General features: G+C 40.1%; 1 protein-coding gene across 1 annotated transcript; it reads left to right on the top strand.

Moving 5' to 3' along the window:
* Positions 1–14,622: 14,622 nt before the first annotated feature.
* Positions 14,623–19,261, top strand: elf3 (E74-like factor 3 (ets domain transcription factor, epithelial-specific)). The gene is made up of 9 exons (XM_070843322.1): positions 14,623–14,798; positions 14,964–15,148; positions 15,820–16,053; positions 16,364–16,471; positions 16,563–16,709; positions 16,814–16,900; positions 16,995–17,114; positions 17,544–17,739; positions 18,074–19,261. Exons 2-9 carry the CDS (start codon positions 14,971–14,973, stop codon positions 18,183–18,185), a joined length of 1,182 nt encoding a protein of 393 aa, XP_070699423.1. The 5' UTR covers positions 14,623–14,798; positions 14,964–14,970; the 3' UTR covers positions 18,186–19,261.
* Positions 19,262–23,709: the final 4,448 nt, after the last annotated feature.

Here is a 23,709-nt window from a genome sequence, read left to right as displayed (position 1 = left end):
ACTGAGGACCTCTCCTCAAGCGCTGCGACTGTAAGAGGTGGACATATTTACTGTGACGTCACCCATTGGTTTGTGACTACTGTTCACTGCCTTTACCAAAGAAGACCAGCTATCCCTCTACAGGATGTGGAGGTTGTAGTGTCAACCTTGCATCATTCTCGCCATTAGAGCCTCTTGAATCAGTGGAGTTAAAATTGCTTTATCGCAAGTTGGTGCTTTGTTGCGATTGTGTTAGCTAGAAAAAAAAGAGCTCCATGCAATTTTTGGTGAATGATGAATTCTTGCACCGTTCCCTCACTCTTCAGTATGGTGGTGCAAGGTTTGAGTGGGCAGTCACGGTTGTACCCCAAATGAGGTAGAGTGGTCCATCAATTGGAAGGTCGCTGGTTCGATCCCCGGCTCCTACGAGAAGTGTCCTTGTCGAAGTGTCCTTGGGTAAGATGCTGAACCCCAACTTGCTCCCGAAGCAAAGCTTCAATGTGTGAATGTGTGTGAAAGAATAGTCTCAACCAGCTCAACCAGTTTATTACAGACCATCTCTTTGTCTGTCCTAACTGCCTTAGGCAACCGAGAGCAACCAAATCACCCTCTCATTTTGTTATGGACGCAATCCAACAGGTGTATAAAAGGCCGGCAGATGGTGTGGACATAATAGAGAATGGAAGGTTACATGTGTAACCTAGTGCTTTTCAGCTTCAGACCACTCTGAAAAGCATTCAAATCAACGTTAATTGAAACAGCCAGACATGCATGGTGCTTCTCTAACCAGGTATTACCCATCAGTGCATGGCTACCGGGTGATGTTTCTTAAATATCCATATTTCTTAATATCCAACCCCCAGTGCACAGCTCTCAGTTGGGGGGCAGTCTAATGAGGCGAATGGGTAACAGTTGTGCAAGGTAGGCAGGGAAGGTCAGATGATAGAAAATGGCAAGAACTGGGGTTACTACAGGGCAGGAGGGAGTGGTAAGACCTGTAATGACAGGAGAGTTAGTGTATGGCAGGAAACAAAGCAGGCAACAAAATGTGAGAAATAAGACTTGACTGGTATTTTGACACTACTAATACTATGTGCTGAGAGAAGCAAATCATACTGTTTACTCTTAGCACATATAAGTGTAACACATTGTTATCACTATTATTAATAATATTAATCATAATAATAATTTTATCATTATTATATTTTTTATTCAAAAAGTATCTGCTATTATCAGTTGACAGGTATTTTTTTTCTCTTTGAAATTGTTGGTGCTTTGGAAATTATTGGACAAATGAAGATTGCTCGTTACATTAATAGAACACACACTGGATGAATAAATGTTGATTATACAAAGTAGTCAGGCTTCTGATGGTGAGTAGTTAGTATGGATAATTCTGTTACTAAATAATGTAGGAATTACTTGCATCCATGTTAGTTGCACATACATCAGCAGATGTATGTTAATCAACACTTACATTTTACTTTCACTCATCTTACAGATACATGTACATATCTGGGAAAAGTAAATCCATAAAATTATAGTTTTCTACAATTGAACACAGTGAAAGACAGAAGAACTATCCATAGAAGAAGAAAAATTTGCACCCCCATCTACACACACAGACACACAATGAGAAATGCACATGCACAGAGATAATTAGAAGTATGAAGAGCTCCCTGCAGTCTCTTGACCCAGCAAACACACCCTGCAGCAAACACACAAACACGAACATCTGAAAAGCAACTGTACTTTTCTTGATGCACCATGGCACATAAACTATGTCTGACCATCATACCAAAGTATAAACAAGCATACTTTGTACTGCTTACCATCTTCAATCTCAGCCCGATTAGCACATTAAGCTTCCGTTCTTCACCAGGGAGCAGGCATGTTGGGCCTTCTGCTGTCGGTATGACTGTGTGACATGGAGCAACACTGCCTCCTACTGGACAAAGACAATCAAAATAATATATACATACATACATTTACAATACTTCTGTAAATACTTTAAAACTTTTTTTAAATATTTGCATAAATGAATGTGAATTGTTTATCTTAAATGTTCATAATTAACACATTGAAACATATGGAAAATTCTTTCACTTACATAAAGAGAATAATCAAAATATTATTTAGGTTGTATTGGTCACTGGCCAAGAAGCCGATGTTTCAGTCAGAATATCAGTCTGAAAAGTATATTTTTTAAAACTCCTACAAAGGAAATGGAGCAAATATCAATCTCTAAGACTATGAGCACACAACATATTTCAAGTAAGGAAGAAAAACACAATACAGTCAAATTCACTGTTCTCACAGTGTATTATACAAGTGTCAGTGTAACAGTTCAACCCACAAAAAAGTTTAACCATGAAATTGAAAAACTTTTTCATACTGAAAAAAAAGCATAGCTGAAATCTATGTGCAGTTTATTCCTCAAAGCTGAATTTAGGGCTCATCATCATCTTCTTAAACCTCCCCTTTGCTGCTGTGATCTTCCCATTTCAACAGCAAATGGAGCCTTGGCAAAGTTTGTAGTTGCAAAATCTATCCATCCATCCATTTTTTGTACTTGTCTGGGGTTGGTTTGAAGTGGCAGCAGGCTAAGCAGGGCACTGTAGACATCCTCCCATCAAAAACTTTCTAGTTCCTCCTGGGGAATCCAGAGGTGTTCCCAGGCCAGATGAGATATATAATCCCTCCAGTGAGTTTTGGTTCTCCCAAGTTGGACATACCTGGAAGATCTCCAAGGAGTGGAGCCCAGGAGGCATCCTGACCACATACCCGAACCGCCTCAACTGGCTCCCAGTAACACAAAGGAGCAGCAGCTCTACTCCAAGCTCCCCCAGGATGTCAGAGCTCCTCACCCTATCTTTAAGGCTGAGCCTAGACACCCTATGGAACTCATTTTGGCTGTTTGTATCTATGATTTGATATGAAGCTCATGACCATAGGGAAGATTGGAACATGGATGGAACATATTCTTAGCAAAAGAAATGATATGCTGCAGTCTGCCATTGTCCTTGGCATTGACCAGTTGGTGATGGATGAGGTGAAGATGGACTTTGACAGGAAGTTCATCCTCTGTTGTGCTTTTTTGGTCAGGGAGCTGATGTTGAGGCTTGACTGATGATGGTTCCCAGCAAGCAAAGGAACTTTACTGTGTCAACTAGGAAGTCCCACATGCTGATGGGCATAAGTGGAGCCCAATGAGGGGGCTGGTGACTGGTGACTAGAGGTGCAGCTGTTAGTGCACAGGTAGAAGACAAAATGGGAACCGACGCAGCTTGAGGAGAACCACTGCTGTCAGATTCATAGACTCAAAGAGTCTATTAACAACTCTTTTCAGAATGGAGAGAATTGTTGTTGTCATGGTAGGAAAGGAGAGGGCTTCTGAGGAGGAGCAGATGTGGAGAGGACTAGGCACCTGCTATTAAGCCAAAGGTGGAGCGGGTGGGCTGCACCAATGAAGCGACTGTAAAACTCATTCAGGTCATACGCCAAGTGCAGGCCAGTTGTGACTCCACAAATGGCCTACACCTGGCCATTTGCATGAGGGGGGCTTTAGGTTTGCAGTAAGTGGTCTTCGGTCCCTCCAGACAGAAGCTGAGTCATTTGCTAAGAACTACTGTGGTAGTTTCTTAGAGTACAGCTCTTTAGTTTCTCTCACTGCCTTACTAAACTCTGTAAACGTGTCTCTGTCACCGCTACTTATAGCTTCTTCCTTTTGCAACCTTCGCTGTCTCACTTAAGCTTTTACCCAGGGTTTGGTATCATAACCCAACCAGGTGCATGGTGGTACACAGCGGCAAAAAACATTGAATTGAATTCTCAACTTAACCACTTTGGACTGGACTTTATATTGGACAGGAGAAGCTCTGTTAGTGTAGGGGTTACAGTATTGAGCCACTAGAGTCTGCAAAAGCACCATCCCATCAGCAAGTAAAATTCCTCTGAAAAGCATTTCACTTAATAGGTACATGATATTGATACAGTGCTTAGCCTTGATGGAGGCATGGAGAGCCCACTTACTGATGTCAGTGCATTTTAGTCAGATATCAGTTTAGAACAGCATTTTAGCAATAGCATTTCACACAGCCACATAATGTATAACCTCATGTTTCATACCATGTTGTTTCAGTTAAAGTGTACTTTTATGAACCTTTATGAGTCAACCAATCAAGGAAATGCAAGAAAGAAAAGCAGAGACTAAAACTTAACAGCATTACAATACTGCCAGATGTGATGGCTGCTGGTTAATTTCTGTGATTATTAAAAACTCACTCTGAGAGTGAGAATTTAGTCCGTTCATGCAAAGAACACAACAGTCAAACTTGACTTGATTTTTATTTTTATGACATGAAGTATGTCAAATGGTACGGAGCTAATATGGGGATGCTTATTGTTTCACCTGCCAAATCCTTTTTACAAAAATTAAACATTGTAATGAATGTGTCAGGCTGACAAAACATTTTTTTGATTTTATTTTTTGATGAGGAATCTAACCTAACATCAGCAAGTTGACACCTCTCTTTCATCATGAACACACAATGGTATATGTCAGCTCTCTGGCACTGAGAAGGTTATATTAACAGGTAGTTTTCCTTGAATTTGCTCTATTCCACTCTTAAGGGTAGGTATGATTTCTGTATCAGCAATAAATAAATAAAAAGTACAGTCAGGGATGGGCAGTATTTCTTATACATGTATTTGAAATGTGCTTTTAAAATAAAAAATAGTTTGTAAATTGTATTTGATGGACTTGATAGAAATGGTGTTCTGTATTTTACTTTTAAAAATACTTAAAATACATCTGCTGAAACTGTCTGCAGGATGACATCACATACTGTATATACAAACTAAAATAATGGCACGTGAGTAACGTGCAGGTTTATTAGACCAGGTTTGTTTGAGAGTCATGAGAATGGAGCGTCAGGTGGGAGAAATACGTTGGTTGGTATATTTCTAGTATATCAGTATGGTCTGTCTCTGTAACTGGGCCTGTTTTATTGTTACCAACCAAATCAGTTTATTTGAACAACACTTGGCCCATTGTATCATTTGGAAATGCATATTACAAAGTTTTCCTGTAGAAGTACATTGAAGAAAGTATCCATTGTGGGATGTTCATTCTTTTTTGTTATGGTCATTTTCTTAATCAAAAGTTAATAGTGTGTTCTGCCCACCAAAAATGCTGAGGACTACGTGTTTCTTTGTCTTTTGAATAAAGGGCTCCCTCTCTGAACTCATTTTCCCAGAGTCCTTTAGTTTCACACATTTGTGCTAAATACACCCTTGGACCCAGCTTTACAGCCACCATTGGTCATTGTGTGACATATGACCCTACAACCTCAGGTCAACAAAACCAGAGCTCCCCCACTGCTCTTATTCTCTCACTCTTCTTCTCTGGACCCCAGAGGGTCCAACTCTGTTTCACCTTGGGTACTACTGGAGACCAATTGAAGCTTTGCGCCTTGTCTTGCTTGGGCCCCTGACAGTCCATTTACAGGCCAGCAGCTTTCTCCTTCAGCTCCAGCCTCAGTCTAACTGGGCATACATAGCATAGCATAACTGTATACATGACTAAGCAATGCTTTAACCTTGTGTATGTATTGGTTTTGATTTGTTTTAATGTTCATTGAGTTGGATTATTGTAATGTGTTGTAGTTGATGTTTGTCAAGACATGGGGTCTTGCATGCACTAACCATCCTTTCCTAACCTGGCACCTTTATCCTTCACACTCACTCTTCAACTTAGTTAAGTTAATTATTATTCATAATACCAAATCGATTAGTTATTATGAGAGTGAATCAGTTAAATTGGCTCTCTTTCCTTGTTTACTGAGGTAGTGCCCCAATTGGGGGGGGGCTTTACACAGAGTACCATTAATCAATACAATTATTATTTTTATTTCTTTTCGAATGGCCAAATTGCCCAAGAAATGGTGCAAACCCCGGAACATTTAGTGCCTTTGCTATCTTGTTCTATTCTTTTTCTTGTTTCTACAAGGCGACAATCTCCTCTCTTAACTTTTTGGACAATTCTCTTGACTTACCCATATTTCTAACACAAACCCCTAGCCATTGATGTGTTCTATTTCAAGCACACCTGCATTAATTAATGAGGCCCTTGATTAGTTGTGTCATGTGTGGCTGAGAAAACACCTGATTTGCAAAGGAACGCAAAGATGGATTCTTTTCTTTTCTTGCTGAATATTTTTGAGACTGCAGTCGTCATTAAAAGTAGCATTTTGTGTGGAATTTGGAGAAACCACCTGTAATATTAGTTGTGTTGAGCTATTTAAAATGTTTTTTGGAGTTATTCATTGAACACGGCTTAAAGTTTGTAAATTTTACTAATACACCGAATTTGCAGTGGGGGTTGAATAATTCATTAATTAAGTGTAACTATGTATTTCTACTACATATTTCTATTGTAGGTTAATAGATAGATAGATAGATCAACTCAAACTTTATTGTCATTTAGCTGTACATACAACAGTAGTGCAGGCAAAATGAGACAGCGTTTCTCTCTGATCCAAGAAGGAAAAAACAAAAAAACACACACACACACCTGTGCAAGCACACACACAAGAACATCCCTGAGACGTATTGCAGCAATATTGTCAGTGAATTGTTTAAAATGTCCATAAGCAGCAGATGTGAACTAAAGTGCAATAGTGACCCTATTACAGTTCAGCATTCCAACAGCCTGCGGGAGAAAGCTGCCAATAAGTCCGGTGGCTCCGCCCTCCACGCTCCGGAAGCGTTTGCTTGATGGCAGCAGTTTAAAACAGTTTGTGGAGAGGGTGTGAGGGGTCCCCGACGATGTTCGGTGCCCTGCTCCTGCAGCAGCTCTGGAAGACTTCTTGGACAGAGGGGAGGGAATCTCTGATGACCCTAAAGGGATGACCCTCGGCTCTGTCCGGAGCTAGCTGCCTCTCTGTCCGCCCGGAACGCTGTCATCCCCTCCAGCTGTATGGCCGCGTATGTTTCCGTGAAAGCAAACAAACAGCAGTCCCTCCACTCTCTGCGGGGTTCTCTCAGCAGACGTAGCTCGTCCAGCTTGTTGTCGAGAGAGCGGACACAAGAGAGTAGGAGCGACGGTCTGGAGGGGTTCGCCTTTAGCCTGGCATGGATCCCGGCTCTCTTACCCCTCTTTTGTTTACATTCGAGCCGCCTCCGCTTCCTCCTCTCCCGCGTGGCTGCCGCCGTAGTCTAGGATTCCGTACAGGCGTAGTATGCCCAAAACATAACCGAGCGCCGCAAGTCTTGCATCTTGCTTTGTCCTGATGTTTAGTTAAGTATCTCGGCTATAGGTTGACTGAACGTCTGGGATAGGCAGGACACGCAAAACGTTCGCTCTCGCTGATCCCTAGAGGGGCCGCTGCGTCTATGCACGCCGCCATCGTCATGGAAACATAATCGATTGATTGATTGATTGAGAGAGAGAGAGTCTGGTCACAAGAGAGAATATGTTGAAAAGAGGCCTAAGGATGTCTGTCAATCAGCTTCATGAGGTAATCACCTGGTACCTGGTATGTGTACAACTGGTTGTCTCAAACACATTAAAAATTCCACAAATTAACTCTTGACATGGTACACGTGTTAATTGAAAACCAGTCCAGGTGCAAAGCTGTCATCAAAGCAAAAGGTGGCTGCTTTGAAGAATCTAAACATATTCTGGTTTGTTTAACACTTTTGTTTCTACATTTGTTTACAACATAATTCCTATGTGTTCCTTTATAGTTTTGATGTCAAAATTCAATATTAATCTACATTGTAGAAAGCAATATAGGCTATACACTACTCACAAAAAGTTAGGGATATTCAGCTTTCGGGTGAAATTTCAGGATGAACCTAAAATGCATTCTAACCTTTCCAGGTGAACTTAATGTGACCTTCTCTAAACCTTTGAATGCACATGTCCAACTGTTCAGTGTTTCAGAACTTTTTGCACAAGTTGCTGTTCTCTAACAAGGTGATTAACAGCAAAATTCACAACAGGTTTGATCCATGAATCGACCAATACATTTCCTGCTTCAGTTAGAATTGGTATTTAAACAGTCCTCCTCATCATGCTGTTCACATTCCGACATCATGAGACCAAGACGACGCCTAACAATTGATCAACAGCACCTCGCCATTGCGAGGCTTCAAACAGGAAGTCCTCAGATGGAAGTTTTCACTGAGCTTAGAGGGTCACAGAGTGTCATCAGCAGGTTGTAACAGTGATACAGAGTGACTGGAAGAGTCACAGAAAGGAGAGGAGTGGACATCCTTTGGCCACATCCCAATTTATTGAGACACTGAAAATTTTTTGTTGTGGTATACCCACCACTGTTGTTAGCTTTTCTTTCAATAAATTGTTTAAAATGAAGAAATTACCATTGCATGCTTCTACTTAAATGCCCTACTTTCATGATATAATATCACTGTCGCATTAACTTTTTACATTTTCCATAAATTTCACCTGACAGTCGAATATCCCTAACTTTTTGTGAGTAGTGTATATATATATATATATATATAAAGAAAAACCATTGAATGACAAGGTGTGTCCAACCTTTTGACTGGTACTGTGTATATATAAAATCACTGTGATATGGCACTGTGAATTAAAAATGTTCAGGAATCACTGTACCTACCTATGTATGCCTACAAAACCAGTAGACACATTATATATTCAAAACAAATATTTATGCCACAATGTATTGCATAGGTTTTACAGTAAAAACATATATGAGATCAAAATATGTCATATGTAAACATATATACTTAATTAATATAATATAATGTAATGTAATAATTAGACCAAAACAGAACCATAGTTGGGTCTAAATATTTGAGTTTAATTTTAGTCTCAGGGCAGAAACATGCACATAACAGATATGACTAGCACACCCTCATAACGGTTTACACACTTCTTTTGTTACAACACTGCTCCACCGCCTAATACCTCATGCCTTTTTAAATGCACACAAATAGTATCTGCGGAAAACCCCACCATTTAGCAACAGCCCAGGTGTAGAGGAGTAATGAAGGGTGAAGAAAAAAGACAGCATGAATTGCAAGTGATGACATTATTTGCCTGTTAGTCCCCAGGTCATGAAAGCTGGTGCCTTCTCAGAAAGCAGAAACCTGCAGGGCTGCATTCCCAGCCTTTCCTCCAACACACTGTGGAAACAGGGTGTGAGTGATGTTGTGAAATTTGGGAGATTTGCCGCTCATTATTGGCTTAAGAACATTTCTATAGGCCACTAAAAAATGACATTATAGGAAAAATGTGTCTCATGACCATCCACCCACACCTACTTATTCATCTACCTCCTGATGAAAGCATCACTGGAGGAGCTACACAAGCCTTTACTCACATCAGTGTAATATTGCCACACTAACCGCTAGCAGTAATAAAAAAAAAATATCATTACATAATCTGTTGACTACCATAAAACACAAAAAGCATCACATTCGTTGTGTTTGGAGTTACTTTTCATACTGGTAATAATAGATATAATGTATAATATAATATAAATTATAATTTAAAACTGCCGGCACCCGATTACACCAATCGGAGGTCACTAAAATTAATATGGAATCAGTGTGTAACTTTGCCAAAACAATGTCGGACTCCGTAGTTTTCTCTGGTCCCCTGCCCAACCTGACCAGTGATGACATGTACAGCCGCATGTCATCATTTAACCACTGGCTGTTGAGGTGGTGCCCAGCTAACAATGAGGGCATTGTAGATAATTGGCAGTCTTTCTGGAGAAAACCTGGTCTCATTGGAAGAGACGGCATTCATCCCACTTTGGACGGAGCTGCGCTCTTATCTAGAAATATGGCGAAGTTTATAAGTCCTAAAACTTGACAATCCAGAGTCGAGACCAGGAGGCAGAGCTGCAGTCTTACACACTTCTCTGCTCTTCCATTAGAACAGTCACCCACACAACATCCCATAGAGACTGTGTCCGTCCCCCGACCACTCAGATCATTTAGATCTATTAAGTCCAACAGGAGAGGAGTTCAGCATAAAAATCTCATCAAAGTTAATACCACCATTGGCACTATGAAACAGGACAGGAGAGTGAAATGTGGACATTTTAAACATCAGATCTCTGCCATCCAAAGCATCCAAATGACCTGATATCTGACCATCATATTGATTTATTGTGTCTGACTGAAACCTGGCTACATCCTGAGGAATATGTTAGCCTTAATGAAGCCACTCCTCCCAGTCATATTAATACTCATATTCCTCGAGATTCTGGACGAGGAGGTGGAGTTGCAGCAATCTTTAACTCTAGTTTAATAGTCCAACCTAGACCCAAACTTAATTATAACTCCTTTGAAAGTCTTACTCTTAGTTTTTTACACCCAACCTGGAAAACACTAAAACCAGTGTTAGTTGATACAGTTTACCGCCCTCCTGGCCCATACTCTGAATTCTTAACTGAGTTTCCAGAGTTTTTATCAGATTTAGTCCTTAGTGTGGACAAAGTGATTATAGTAGGTGACTTTAATATTCATGTGGACAATGATAATGATGGTCTCTGTACTGCTTTTGTCTCACTATTGGACTCAATTGGCTTCTCCCAGAGTGTAAATGAACCCACTCACTGTTTTAACCACACTCTTGACCTTGTTTTGGCTTATGGTGTTGAAATTGAACAGTTAACATTCTTCCCACATAACTCTATTCTATCAGACCATTACCTGATAACATTTGATTTCTTGCCACTGGACTATGCTCTATATGACAGAGAGGTCCTCACTAGATGCTTATCTGATAATCAAATGAGAAAAGCACAGAAAGGCTCCGGGGAAGATAGCAAGTTAGTGGCAGACATTAAGCGGACATGAGACATAATGATGGAGAGGAAGAGGAGGATAGAGAATAGAGAGGAGCCCAGTGCACCATAGGAGTCCCCCAGCAGTCTAAGTCTATAGCAGCATAACTCGGGGCTGGTCCAAAGCCTGATCCAGCCCTTAACTATATGCCTTGTCAAAGAGGAAGGTTTTTAGTCAACTCTTAAATGTAGAGAGGGTGTCTGTCCCCCGAAGCCAAACTGGAAGGAGGTTCTACAGGAGAGGAGCCTGATAGCTGAAAGCTCTGCCTCCTGCACTACTTTTGGAGACTTTGGGAACCACCAGTAGGCCTGCAGTCTGGGAGCGCAGTGCTCTAGTGGGGTAGTATGGTACTATGAGTTCTTTAAGATACGATGAAGCCTGACCCTTAAGAACCTTGTAGGTGAGGTTAAGGATTTTAAACTCTATTCTAGATTTTTTTCTTCCTCTCCATCATTATGTCTCATGTCATGTGTTTGGTCTAGACCTGCTCTTTATGTAAAGTGTCTTGAGATAACGCTGTTGCGAATTGGCGCTATATGAATAAAGATTGATTGATTGATTGATTGATTGATGTCCGCTTAATGTCTGCCACTAACTTGCTATCTTCCCCGGAGTCTTTCTGTGCTTTCTCATCTCTCAGGTTCCTGTGGATCCTGGTCCTGGTCCTGCTGATGTGGTTCTCTGCTTCATGAATCACTGCTGCAGATCGTCGGCCACTCATCATGTTTTTCAATAATATCATACTGCTAATCTTTTAGTCACTCTCCGATTGTTAGTGCTGTTATTGCGTGTCAATAATACCATACTGGTAATCTTTTAGTCACACTCCGATTGTTAGTGCTGTTATTGCGTGTCAATAATACCATACTGGTAATCTTTTAGTCACACTCCTATTGCTAGTGCTATAGTCATTGTTAGTACGTTGGTTGCTGTTTGTGTTGTCTCTCTCTCTCTCTCTCTCTCTCACCAACTACCTGGGGGGGTACCAAATTAGCTGTGCAAGATGGTAACACCAAGTTCAACAGGCTAAGCTCCAAGTCTGCCTTAAGGACATAAAGTCCTGGATGAGCAGCAATTTTCTGCTGCTAAACTCAGACAAAACTGAAGTTATTGTGCTTGGCCCCAAACAAGTTAGACACATTTTCCAACAATATAGCTGCTCTGGGTGGCATTACTCTGGCCTCCAGCTCCACTGTGAGGAATCTGGGAGTTATCTTTGATCAGGATTTGTCCTTTAACTCCACCATAAAATATATTTCCATGACTGCCTTTTTCCATTTACATAATATTGCTAAAATCAGGCCCATCTTGTCTATAAATGATGCAGAAAAATTAGTCCATGCATTTGTCACGTCCAGGTTGGAATATTGCAACTCCTTACTATCAGGTTGCCCCAATAAGTCCTTAAAGACTCTCCAGCTGGTCCAGAATGCTGCTGCTCGTGTACTGACAAGAACTAGGAGAAGAGATCATATTTCTCCCATACTAGCTTCTCTTCACTGGCTTCCAGCAAAATCCAGAATAGAGTTTAAAATCCTTCTTCTCACCTACAAAGCTCTCAATGGTCAGGTTCCATCATATCTTAAAGAACTCATAGTACCGTACTACCCCAATAGAGCACTGCGCTCCCAGAATGCAGGCCTACTGGTGGTTCCTAAAGTCCTCAAAAGTAGAGCAGGAGGCAGAGCTTTCAACTAACTTTAGTAGGCTAAAAACCTTCCTTTTTGATAAAGCTTATAGTTAAGGGATGGCTCAGGCCTTGGACCAGCCCCTAGTTATGCTGCTATAGGCTTAGACTGCTGGGGGACTCCCATGATGCACTGGGCTCCTCTCTCCTCCTCTTCCTCTTCATCTTTATGCCTCATGTCCCTTTAATGTCTGTTACTAACTTGGTATCTTCCTCTGAGCCTTTCTGTGCTTATCTCATCTCTCAGGTTCCTGTGGATTCTGGTCCTGGTTCACCTGGCTGTGGTTCTCTGGCTTCATGAATCACTGCTGCGGATCGTCTGCCACCGCCACTTTTTAGTGATATTAGTCCTGTTATTGTTATTAAGATATTAACTATTGTCATTGTTACCATATTGATAATTATTAGCTTAGCTATTAGCTATTATTGCTGTTGTTTTGGGGACATTTCCATCATATTTTCATTTAAAAAAGTAAATCCCCAACGTCCTCACTGCCTCAGATGATGGGAGGACATGAAGACTGTTGATTTTTGCAGCCAACAGCAGAACAATTTGCTTTGTTTTATTCGTACCTTTGACATCTTATTATCATTGGAGAGATGGCATTAACAATTAACAATGGCATTAGCGAACATGTTTTCCCACACACATTTAATGGGCTTAAAAGGCCACATAGTTGTATGGCCATTGATACAAAAACCACAGCGGTTTCTTGTTGCGTGAAATCACATCGATGATGCTGTTTGATTTAATCCTTCCACACAGCAAAAAACACACACATAAAGGATTTATAGCACATCTATTTATTCATGTATGTGCTATAGATCTTTTATAGGCTTTGTCCCTGTCGCTGTTGAGAAAACAATCACCATACCATCCATTTAGTGTGGTTCAGGAGCTTTTGATCATATATAATGATCTTCATTAGCATGGAGTTTGTCCAGCTCTCACCTCATTGCAGATATTCATTGTTTCTTAAGTTCTAAGAGGAGTGTTTCAAGAATCCCCACATGAGCAAGCGCTGCACAACATTGGCAAGGAAATCTCCCTTCAAACAGCCAAAACCTTGAGCAGAACCCAGCTCAGAGGTGGACGGCTTCCTGATGGGGCTGTGAAAGAAATGGTTGACTGGCCTGCACAGATTCCTGACCTAAACCCTGCAATAGAAGTATTGATGGCTGATCACTAACCAGTAGGTATCAGCAGTGAGTTGCATGAAGCCTCAAGGGACTACTGCAATACAGAAACCTGCAGCTCTCTCTGTGCAGCATGAAACATGAACAGACTGCCTAAATACAGTATGTGTTTGCCCTGCAGTGCTCACTATCTGTCTCATTGTTAGGGTATAAGTAGTAACAAAATTCCATTTACTCACCTTTGCCCCAAGTTTTGTTTCTGTGTTTCTAAATATAGCCTCCCCTCAGGATCATTTGAGGAAGTAAGTGGACTGATACACTCAACATTTCAAGGTCTTGGAAACATTTGGAAGTATATGGGTAATAAAGCAGTTGCCTCCTGATATGTTAATATGTAACTAACCTGCTCTGTCTGTAGCAGAATAAAAAACAGCTTGATAATGCTGTTTTAACACCGATGGGCAGGTTTGGCTGTTGACTGATAAAGCTGTCCGTCTACACAGTTGGCTGTTTCCCGTCATCACACACACACAGTGTGTGGCTGTTTTTAGAAGACATGACAAACTGTTTTGAATTGGTTTGACATTGTCAAGACAGTTCGAAATAGTTGTATTGTACAATGTAATTCTTACGTCGCATTCTCTTGTTTTGATGGCTGAAAGAAAACAAAATGTTTGGATAAAACAATAAAACGATAAAACTAATAAGTCTAAGTAGTCTAGAAAGACAAAGCAAACCTGCAAAAGTTAACCAAGCCTTGAAATACAAACATAATCCAACCATAACTGATGGTGTAAAAGAGCTTTAAAAAAAGGTTTAGAGGGAATAGCAGGGCAGGTTTGTTTTGTTGATCAAGTTCTCAGGAAAGTGGAGGGGGAAGAGGAGGAGGGATGGGGGTGTGGCTAGTTTCAGGTGGAATTCCCCTGAACTCACCTGAGTCCATTCCCACTCCTTTACAGCAGTATAAAGCTTCATGGGTGGTTAAATGCAGCAACAGGTGCATTTTTGACTTAGAGATAGAGGTTAGACTGAGAACAGTAAGAAGAGAGAACTTACAATACCGTGGAAATTGTACAAATCACACTCACTGTGGATTGTCTTGGAGCATTCTTTTGCATCATATTGTGGCTCGTGCTGTAGTAAGGTAATAGTCATTAACTAAGTAATTAATTGAAATGTTAGAATGGTCATGTTTTGAAATGATACAGATTTGATTATGTTTGTCATGTGTTCATTAGATATAACCATCTTTAGCAGGTCCTCTTGAGTTTAAACTGGTAAAAATGTATCCTCTTCTAATGTTTCTCAGTGTCTCCATGTCTTCGCCGTGCCTCAGCAGTGTCCTGACTCATGCCAACCTCACCATGTATCAGACTGGCATCCCTGATGTCCTGTCACAGCAGCCCAGTATGGAACCCAGCATCAACACACCGCAGAACAGCAATCCAACATACACCTCCAATATAAGTGCTGAGAGGACCACCAATGTCTGCTGTGAGTGTCACCAACTGCTACCATGCCAATTCTGCCTTATCATTGTTGTAAGATTCAGTTGTATGTGTGATCTTTGAGAAACCAAATACATGGTTTAGTCCCTAGACTGTTAACCATTAAAGTCCAGTCTGGGTTTCATGGTCAGTTTCAGCTCAAGCTAATCTAACAGTAAACATGATCCTTCATTTTCAATCTTCGGCAAGTCCAACCATTAGCTCACTGAACTTTGCTTTGACCTCATTTATTTACTGTTGGCTCAATTATTTACCAGGTAGCTAATGTTTAACTCAGCATAACCGTCAAACAGAAGAATGCTGCATAGTTAAAACAGCTCAGGCTTTGTTTGTCTGACCTTGGAGACAAATCCCAATAGGGTGATGATACAGAGATACAGCTGGTATCAATCCACATCACTGATAGCTAAGAAGGTAGACATGGTGCAAGTTTAACAGGCAAGTGTTGTCAATTTGTTTGTGTAGTTTTAAAGAAATAACAGTAAATAAACTGAACTTAATCAGATAAACCGAGATCAGTATTTTAAATGAAAACATATGGTTTCTAAATCTGTGATTACTATTTATAGTTATTAATGCCCAGTGCTAACTAGCATAGCTAGTGCACAGTAGATTCATTCCACACCAATCAAGTAATGCATGCCTCTCTCTCTGCAGGTCAGTGGTACAGGCAGATCAGCCCTCATTGCTGGACACCAGACAATGTTCTGGAATGGATCAGCGACCACGTAGAGAGCACCAAGTTCGATGCAAACACCCTAAGTCTGGTCTACTGCACCATGGACGGTCCCACCCTCTGCCAGATGAACAGGGACCAGATGATAGGGGTCTTTGGCCCACAACTCGGCCCACACCTCCATCAGAGTCTGCAGGAATACAAGACCAAATGTGGTAAAATAACATGTCATGTGGGAATGTTTGTAAAATTTCACAGCGGAATTGTATCCATATATAGTTAATTGAGTGCTGGACTGCAGTTGATTTATGGTGAACAAGTCAATGGTTTTGAGGGACCGTGCGTCATTCACACAGCACAGAAAATAAAACCCAAATTTCCAAGTTAAATTTGAATAAACCTAGAATTTATACAATCAAAAAAAAAAGCAGCAGTATAAGTAATGCATATACTTTATACTTTGCTTTCCTCTCCAGGATGAAGTTTATGACTAAACATTTTTCATCCTGTCTTTTTGCTTTGCAGAGCTGCAGAGCCTGTCAGGACCAGAGCTGAACGAGACCTGCCAGCTCCTGGACAACTTCCTGGACAACCTAAACTTCCCTTTGCTCAGCACCATTATAATTGGCCAAGGTACATATTTTTCACATAGATTTTACATACTGACATAAAATGAATACTGTGTGGTAATCATGGGTCTAATGCTGCCTCTTACTGCAAACAGCTGTAGGAGCTGATAACAAGAGGGAGTTTGACTGCAGGGATGATTATGATCTGACCTGTCTGACCATGGAGTCCATCACACCTCTGGGAGACACTGAGTACCTGTCAGATAATCAGTCTGACAGCGAGTACAGCTCCTCCTCCAACAGTCAGTATTTCAACCTCATGTTTCACATATTTGCTATCATCTTGCTCAGCTCTTCTGCCTCTCAGTTTCTCAAAACTACTCTCAAACATGTCTTTCATGTTCAGGTGGCATGTTTGCCTTCTCAAACCTTAGCTCCCCAGAGTCTGGCAGTGCTGAATCAGACCCGGAGTTCTCCTACCCCCTGATTTCAAGTGAGTAAGCAGAAAAACAAATTGGTTCTTTGCATTCCACAGTCTCAGCAGTGAGTTTAAGTAAACACCTGACAATTAACTGTTGTGTTGACAGAGGTTAACATCAAAACAGAGAAAGGAGAGTCTCGACTGAAGCGGCCACGGGGGCGACCTCCTAAAGTCAGCAGAGAGCACAGCGGCAGCATTTATGACAATCCAAAGAAAAACAAACACGGTGAGGCCATGTTTCAGACAATCAGCACACTGTATCATAAATCATGTAATGAATGATGCAGCAGTGGCCCAACTTGCTCCGGAAGCACAGCTTCAGTGTGTGAATGTGTATGAAAGAATAGTAGTAGATTCCTCATGTGTGAATGGGTGAATGAGGATATATTGTAAAAGTAGTCGCAATGTAGTCAAGTGGTCGAAATGACTAGAAAAGTCTATACAAATACAGACCATTTACCATTCAAAACACAAGCCCAAAATGGTACATCTGTACATGAACTGTACATGAACTCTGCTGTGTTGTTTTACAGATTCAATTTTGCATTTTTACCAGGCTGCAGATGCACATCTGTTTGACTTGCATGCATAACCTTATGCATCCATTCGCATTCAAACACATTTAGCTCATTATGCTCCAACTGTTTGACTGCAGCGCCTCGCGGCACTCACCTCTGGGAGTTCATCAGGGACATTCTAATCCACCCAGAGAGGAACCAGGGCCTCATGAAGTGGGAGGACCGCCATGAGGGTGTCTTTAAGTTCCTCAAGTCTGAGGCTGTGGCTCAGATGTGGGGCCAAAAGAAGAAGAACAGCAGCATGACATACGAGAAACTGAGCCGTGCCATGAGGTGAGCTCATGAAACAGCTAATAGGGAAGAGTTTGATGTGAATAGTCCAGCTTTCCATAGTCATCAATCCAAGATAACTTTGCTGATGTCAGTTGACAAAGCTAGCATTGTTTTGACAGGCTCAGTAACAGTCCCCATCACTACAGGCTTTTGACATGTAAAATTGGTGCCCCTTTAATCCTGGTCTGGTCTCCGGTATTCTCTGAATAGTGTCAGGAAGCCACTTTTGACCTTTTCATTTACTTAAAAAAGTACTTTAAATCAACCAAGTGATGAAGGAGACTGCATACTTTGTGTCTTAAACCTGAACTAACTGGCCCTCCTTCTCCCTCAGGTATTACTATAAGAGAGAGATCCTGGAGCGAGTCGATGGTCGGAGACTCGTATACAAATTTGGAAAGAACTCCAGTGGCTGGAAGATTGAAGAGACTGGCATGGACATGTGAGGCATCAGTCACTTACACTCCATTAGTCACTAAAAAGACAAAGAACAAAATGCCAATCAGAGCAGTAGTTCAGGTACTCGAAATACCTGTGTGACCGGTCTGAAAAAAACCCTTGCTGTTCCAGATGTTTAAGACACTAACTTCCTCTTTGAAGGAAGGATTGCAGAAAATGTAAGCCAGTGTTTTTGGCTCTAGTAGGTTTTATGAACCAATATTAATGTTGTACCTGTTTTGTTTTGCTTTTCATTATCATAACTACAGAAACTTTATTTTGTGCATAGTAACTAAAACCAACATTGTTTTGGATGGCTTAGAGTTTCTTTAGGCACCTACAGGCAGAAGAAGCAAACATTTTACAGTTGTAAAGAGTTCACGCTGGTGTTCATATAAGTTTCTTTACTATTGCTGGACTAACTCATCTTTATCTGTCACAAGGTTGTTTTTTTTTTGGTATATGGGCATTAATCACTGTTAATATTGCATTCCTTTTATTTTCTTACTGCCTTACAACTATACCTTTATTATAAACAAGGGTGAAACTTTTTCAACATAAATATTAAATTTGGAGTTTGGAAAAGTCTTGTGAATGACAGAACAGAGAGAGAAAAATGTAGGTGATGATACTTTACATTAATACAGTAATGATGTGCACAACATGTCTATCGGTATCACTTATTATAAAGTGTGTTTACACAATGTTTGAGTAAAAAGTAGTTTAAGAGTAACTATATCATATGTCTTCTGATTATCACATGTAAAAATGGTTTATATCAATCAGTCACAAATCAGTTGAGAATTGTTTGTGTGATTGTTAATCATTAATTAATCATTATTAATCCACTTTGCTTTCATCCATTTTAGATTGATAAATATATCTGTCCCTTCATTATATCCCATACCATTCATTGTATATCTTAATTAATAACATATTTTTTTAATAGAAATAAATGTTGACTTGTATTAACTTCCTCGATTAGATTTTTTGAAGTTGCACTTTGGGATTGATTTTTAAAGTTGTGCTCTTATTGGTATATCTGTCACCTTCATGATGGATGGAGGGTGTGAAAATGGAGTATAATCATGAGTGTTAAACTCATATGATACACTTATCATCCACCTCTTGTCAGCAGTGCTCCTCCAAAACTAAGATAAAATATATTTGATTGTTCCTGTCTTTAACAATAGTGCTACACACAGCTGCAATCAACTCAATAAAATATGTAACCAGCAAAACAGCACAGTGGTACACCAAAGGACCAATAGATCGAACAAAAAATAAAATATAAAACATACCTTGTGAGATAAACAATATAAATACATAGACAATGTAAAATTGAGGAATGAAATCATAAACACCATACAACCATGATTCATGATGCCCAGAACTAAATGTAACCATGCCTGCTCTCATTCACTCATTATGGTGGGCATTTAGCCTATGTCAAACTACAGAAGGTGATTTGGAATGAAAAACGATTGGGACTTAACTTACTGGATGACTAATAAGTGTCATTGGGACTATGATTTTTAGTTGGGCACAAGCCTTTGAATTAGAATAAATAACATCCCTGTACTCTAAACCTTATGGACATAAAGCTTTGGAGAGAGAAATCTATTGTCTTATACATCAGTTTTTTAACTGTTGTGTCATTGTAAGTGCCTGTTTGCATGGAATATTGTTAGTGACATGCTGTGGTGAAAATAAGTTATTTGAATCAAAATTAAAATGAAATAATATTGTCTACTACAGCTTTAAGCAAATTGTTGTTGAAATAAATAGTTAGCAAGGTACATTTATGAGGGACGCATAAAGGACAACTCAATTCCCCCATTAGAATGACTTGAATAGCTGTCTCAGTAATACACCGTCACCTTTTTTTCAATACTCTAATATGGGACAGTGTCAAAATCACATTAAAAAAAGAATAGAAGATCAATCTGAACTTGAAAACTTCTGATTCATCATTATATTACATAACAAAATATATAACAATTACAAACTATCAGTTTTGTCTTTTTTTTTCAATTTTATAACCTTAACATTATTAACCCCTGAAGACTATGCCATTTTACTGTACCATTGCTGTAATAGCAAAGTTGTTGAATACTATATTCAACAATTTGCACGCCCCCAGAAGTGATGTCATGGCTGCAGAACCTATATTTGTTTTTTAATCACATACCTGCTTATCTGTGTTGATTTTCAGTCATGTGGCATATAGGACACCAGGACACACTAGTGACCATTTCAGTATGCAACCAAGTCCACCATCTTTCCTTAGCCTAAACAAGTGTCTAAACACAGCTAGAAAAAACATTCCATAACAACCAAAATGATACTTACATTAACATGAGCAGATATTAAAGAAAAACAAATTGAATACAGTGTGTTGTCAGGAAAAGTTTTTGTGTTTGAAATGGCCTTCTGACTGACTGGTGGCATAATGCACCTCGCCTCTCGCCCAGTGGCAGCTGGGATTGGCTCCAGACCCCCCCCACGCAATGACGATGGATGGATGGGATTGAAATGACTGGCAGGTATAAAAGCTTTGGAATTGGTCCAGTAGATCGTCTCAATGGCTAAATAATCATTTGAAACTAATCAAATCATCAAAGTACATTAACTAAAAGAGCATGTTTTTGCCACTGACAGGCTCAAATAATTATTTAATATGTCTGCTAACATGATGGGAAAACAATTCCTAGAGGGACAGACCCGTTGGATCCTTTTCCTTTAACGAACAGCTGTTATATCACTCTCTTCAAAAGCCACCAGACCCTATTTAAAAAAAACAGTAATTTTACCTTGCAGAATGCTGGAGTTGCTGGATTACCGTTGCCTGGACTATTAGTTTGTCTGTGTTTTTGTGTGACTTTAGTATTTTAAAGGGTTAATTTTGATCCAACACAATATTTATGTATCACACAATAACACAATGACCTACAGAGATAGGCTGTATACGTGTGATCATGTGGATTCAGGCCATTCACTTTCCCAGACTGGCAGTAAAGCAAAGGGAGTCCCAAATAAAGGAAATGGGTGTCACTATATTTGGGCCATGAACAGAAGAAGTACAGCTAAAAGGTGATACATAAGTTTATATAAGTATAAAGTCCAGTGTGTGATTTGATATTTCGTATTTCAAAAATCCTTCACTTTAAAACTTTTTATGAAGTGCTATACATAGAAAGAGAGGACAGAACTTCAAACGACACAAAAACTACATAAATGGCAGATATTTAAGAACCACTACAAAAAGCCATTACATCGAAAGGCAATCAGTTCTCTCTTGATGTGACAGGACCATCTTTAACTGGGTACAGACAACTAATAAATGAACTGAGTAGGACAGATAGCACGCTGTTGGTGACATGAGGTCATAATAATCACCTTTATAGACCAGAACAGACTTTGACTGGCTTTATTACCTTCACGGCAAAAAAAAAAGAAGCAATAACAGCACTAAAGCCTTGCCATGCAACACAAATCATTATGAAAATAGGGCCTCACACTGATCCATATTGTAGACTCACCAGTGTGGTGCCATAAAAACCTGTAAGACCTGTTTATCAGAATGGCTTCACAAAATGCCAGTGTTACACAATGTCACGTGCGTCACCTTTTAGCTGGCAGAATTGGTAACTGCACACCTGACCACATTATGCAACCCAATACTTGCATTCAAGCTGAGTGAACCATGTAACGTGTCACTTTTGTGTGAAAGTCAACAATCAACAGTAAAAGTAGACAATCCGTGCCAATAGATTGTGCAGGTGCACTATGTGTGTGTGTGTGTCTGTGTGTAATGACATTATGACAGCATAATTACTAAATGGCCTATAGCTGCTAAGTCATGGTGGTGACTGCAGACACAGTATCAATCCACCATTGTTAGATTTCCAGCATTTAGCTAAATTGAGCGTTGAGGTTTACACACCTCTGTCTGAGTGTGGTTTCTGGTCTCATTTTGGTGTTCAACAGGTCCGGCCTGTTGTAGATGACGAGGCATGATAACATCTGGATGGCTTATCTGCTGTGCAAAAACTTCCTTTAGTACCTGAATGCCACCATTGAGTCCTGACTCCAGTGAATTACATTTATATCTGATCGTTCTGGAGCAAAGCAAGAACTAGTGTGATGTCCATAGCTTGCAACAAAAGGTAAGAATGTGGAAGATCGGGGTGGTAGGCAGGCAAAAAAGGAACACAAAAGAAAGTTGAACAATAAAACTTACAAAATTGGTGGTTTTATAATATAGTGAATAATTGCACTTTAAGTGCAGCTGTTTCATGTCCATGGAAGAATATACTGACTTACTTTAAAACTCCTGTGCACCTGGTGCAAGTCTTTAAATCATTCCTTTGATTGCTTCTTATTTCTTCTAAAAGTAAGCATTCATGAATAAGTAAGCACATCAAAATAAAGTTTGAAAAACCTTTATCAGTGAGTAATGGCCACATTAGCAGTTAACCCCACAACTGTTATAACATTCTGATTAACATGTTGGTAATTCTTATTGTTCCATGGAAATACATGACATCATCTTTTTCCAGCTGAGCTTCACTCACTTCAAACTAATGAGAAATAGACAAACAAAGACAGGAATGGAGAAATGACTAATGAAATAATCTAAACATGTTTTTGTAAACATGTTTCAATGCGTGTTATGGGTCGGTCTATTCTCCCTCCTTTTCCCATTGTCTTCCTGTTTTCCCGCCTCCCTTTTGTCTAGTGTGAATAGTGTGTGTGTAGGTGGAGCTGCCTGAGGATCACTCACCTGCAGATCATTCAGCTGCACACCTGATGCCCTACCGACAATGCTTAAACCTGGTCAAGCACTCTACTCTTTGCCAGTTCATCAGTCATCATCAGCTGGTATGGATGCTATGGCCAAATCTCTAGTTTTCTTGTGTGACCTTTCCTGAGATATTTTTCTCTACTCTCCTGTGTCCCAGATCTCCTATCTCCCACACACACCTCTCTGGGTCTTTGTCTCGTATTCCCTCTGCTTGCTGCCTGCTCACCTTGTGACAACACCTGTATATGTCCTCTGTGGCTGACAGGAGCTTTGTCAAGCCAGAGATTCCAAATTTATAACAGACAGCCCACAAAAACTGGAGCTTGAAAGATGTGGCTGTGGGAGATGCTATTGAGTTGCATTGTGGGCCGTGTAGGACTGAGATTTTGGAGCGTGACCCATATTACAGATTAAACATAAACCTCAACTGCTTCAGTTTTGATCTTCTTTTTTATTAATTTGTCCTTTTAATGGAAGTGTCCCACCTAAATATAAATCAACTGAAGTACCTTTTATATTAAATTCCTATTAAACTATTCTTCCTATATTTTGAACTCACTGCTCTTTGCGGCAGTGCTTACATTACACTGAGGGAAAAAAAACTCTTGCCCACAAGCATTACTGCCCTCACTGTGGGAGTCAATATGGAGTCATTATAGCACATTACTGTATCAGAAATACAAAAGTCATTACTTCGGCAGACACAGAAGATGAAGCAGAAAAAA

The sequence above is a fragment of the Pempheris klunzingeri genome, chromosome 2, assembly GCF_042242105.1.
Source record: "Pempheris klunzingeri isolate RE-2024b chromosome 2, fPemKlu1.hap1, whole genome shotgun sequence".
Lineage (NCBI taxonomy): Eukaryota > Metazoa > Chordata > Actinopteri > Acropomatiformes > Pempheridae > Pempheris > Pempheris klunzingeri.
Note: the sequence above shows the minus strand (reverse complement) of the source record. Positions and strands in the feature narration are given on the sequence as shown.

Bases quoted from the DNA above. Each gene is read 5' to 3' on its own strand.
- elf3 (XM_070843322.1), top strand. From the start codon at position 14,971: ATGTCTTCGCCGTGCCTCAGCAGTGTCCTGACTCATGCCAACCTCACC. The intron at 15,149-15,819 runs GTGAGTGTCACC...CTCTCTCTGCAG, and splicing joins GAGGACCACCAATGTCTGCT to GTCAGTGGTACAGGCAGATC. The intron at 16,472-16,562 runs GTACATATTTTT...TACTGCAAACAG, and splicing joins CACCATTATAATTGGCCAAG to CTGTAGGAGCTGATAACAAG.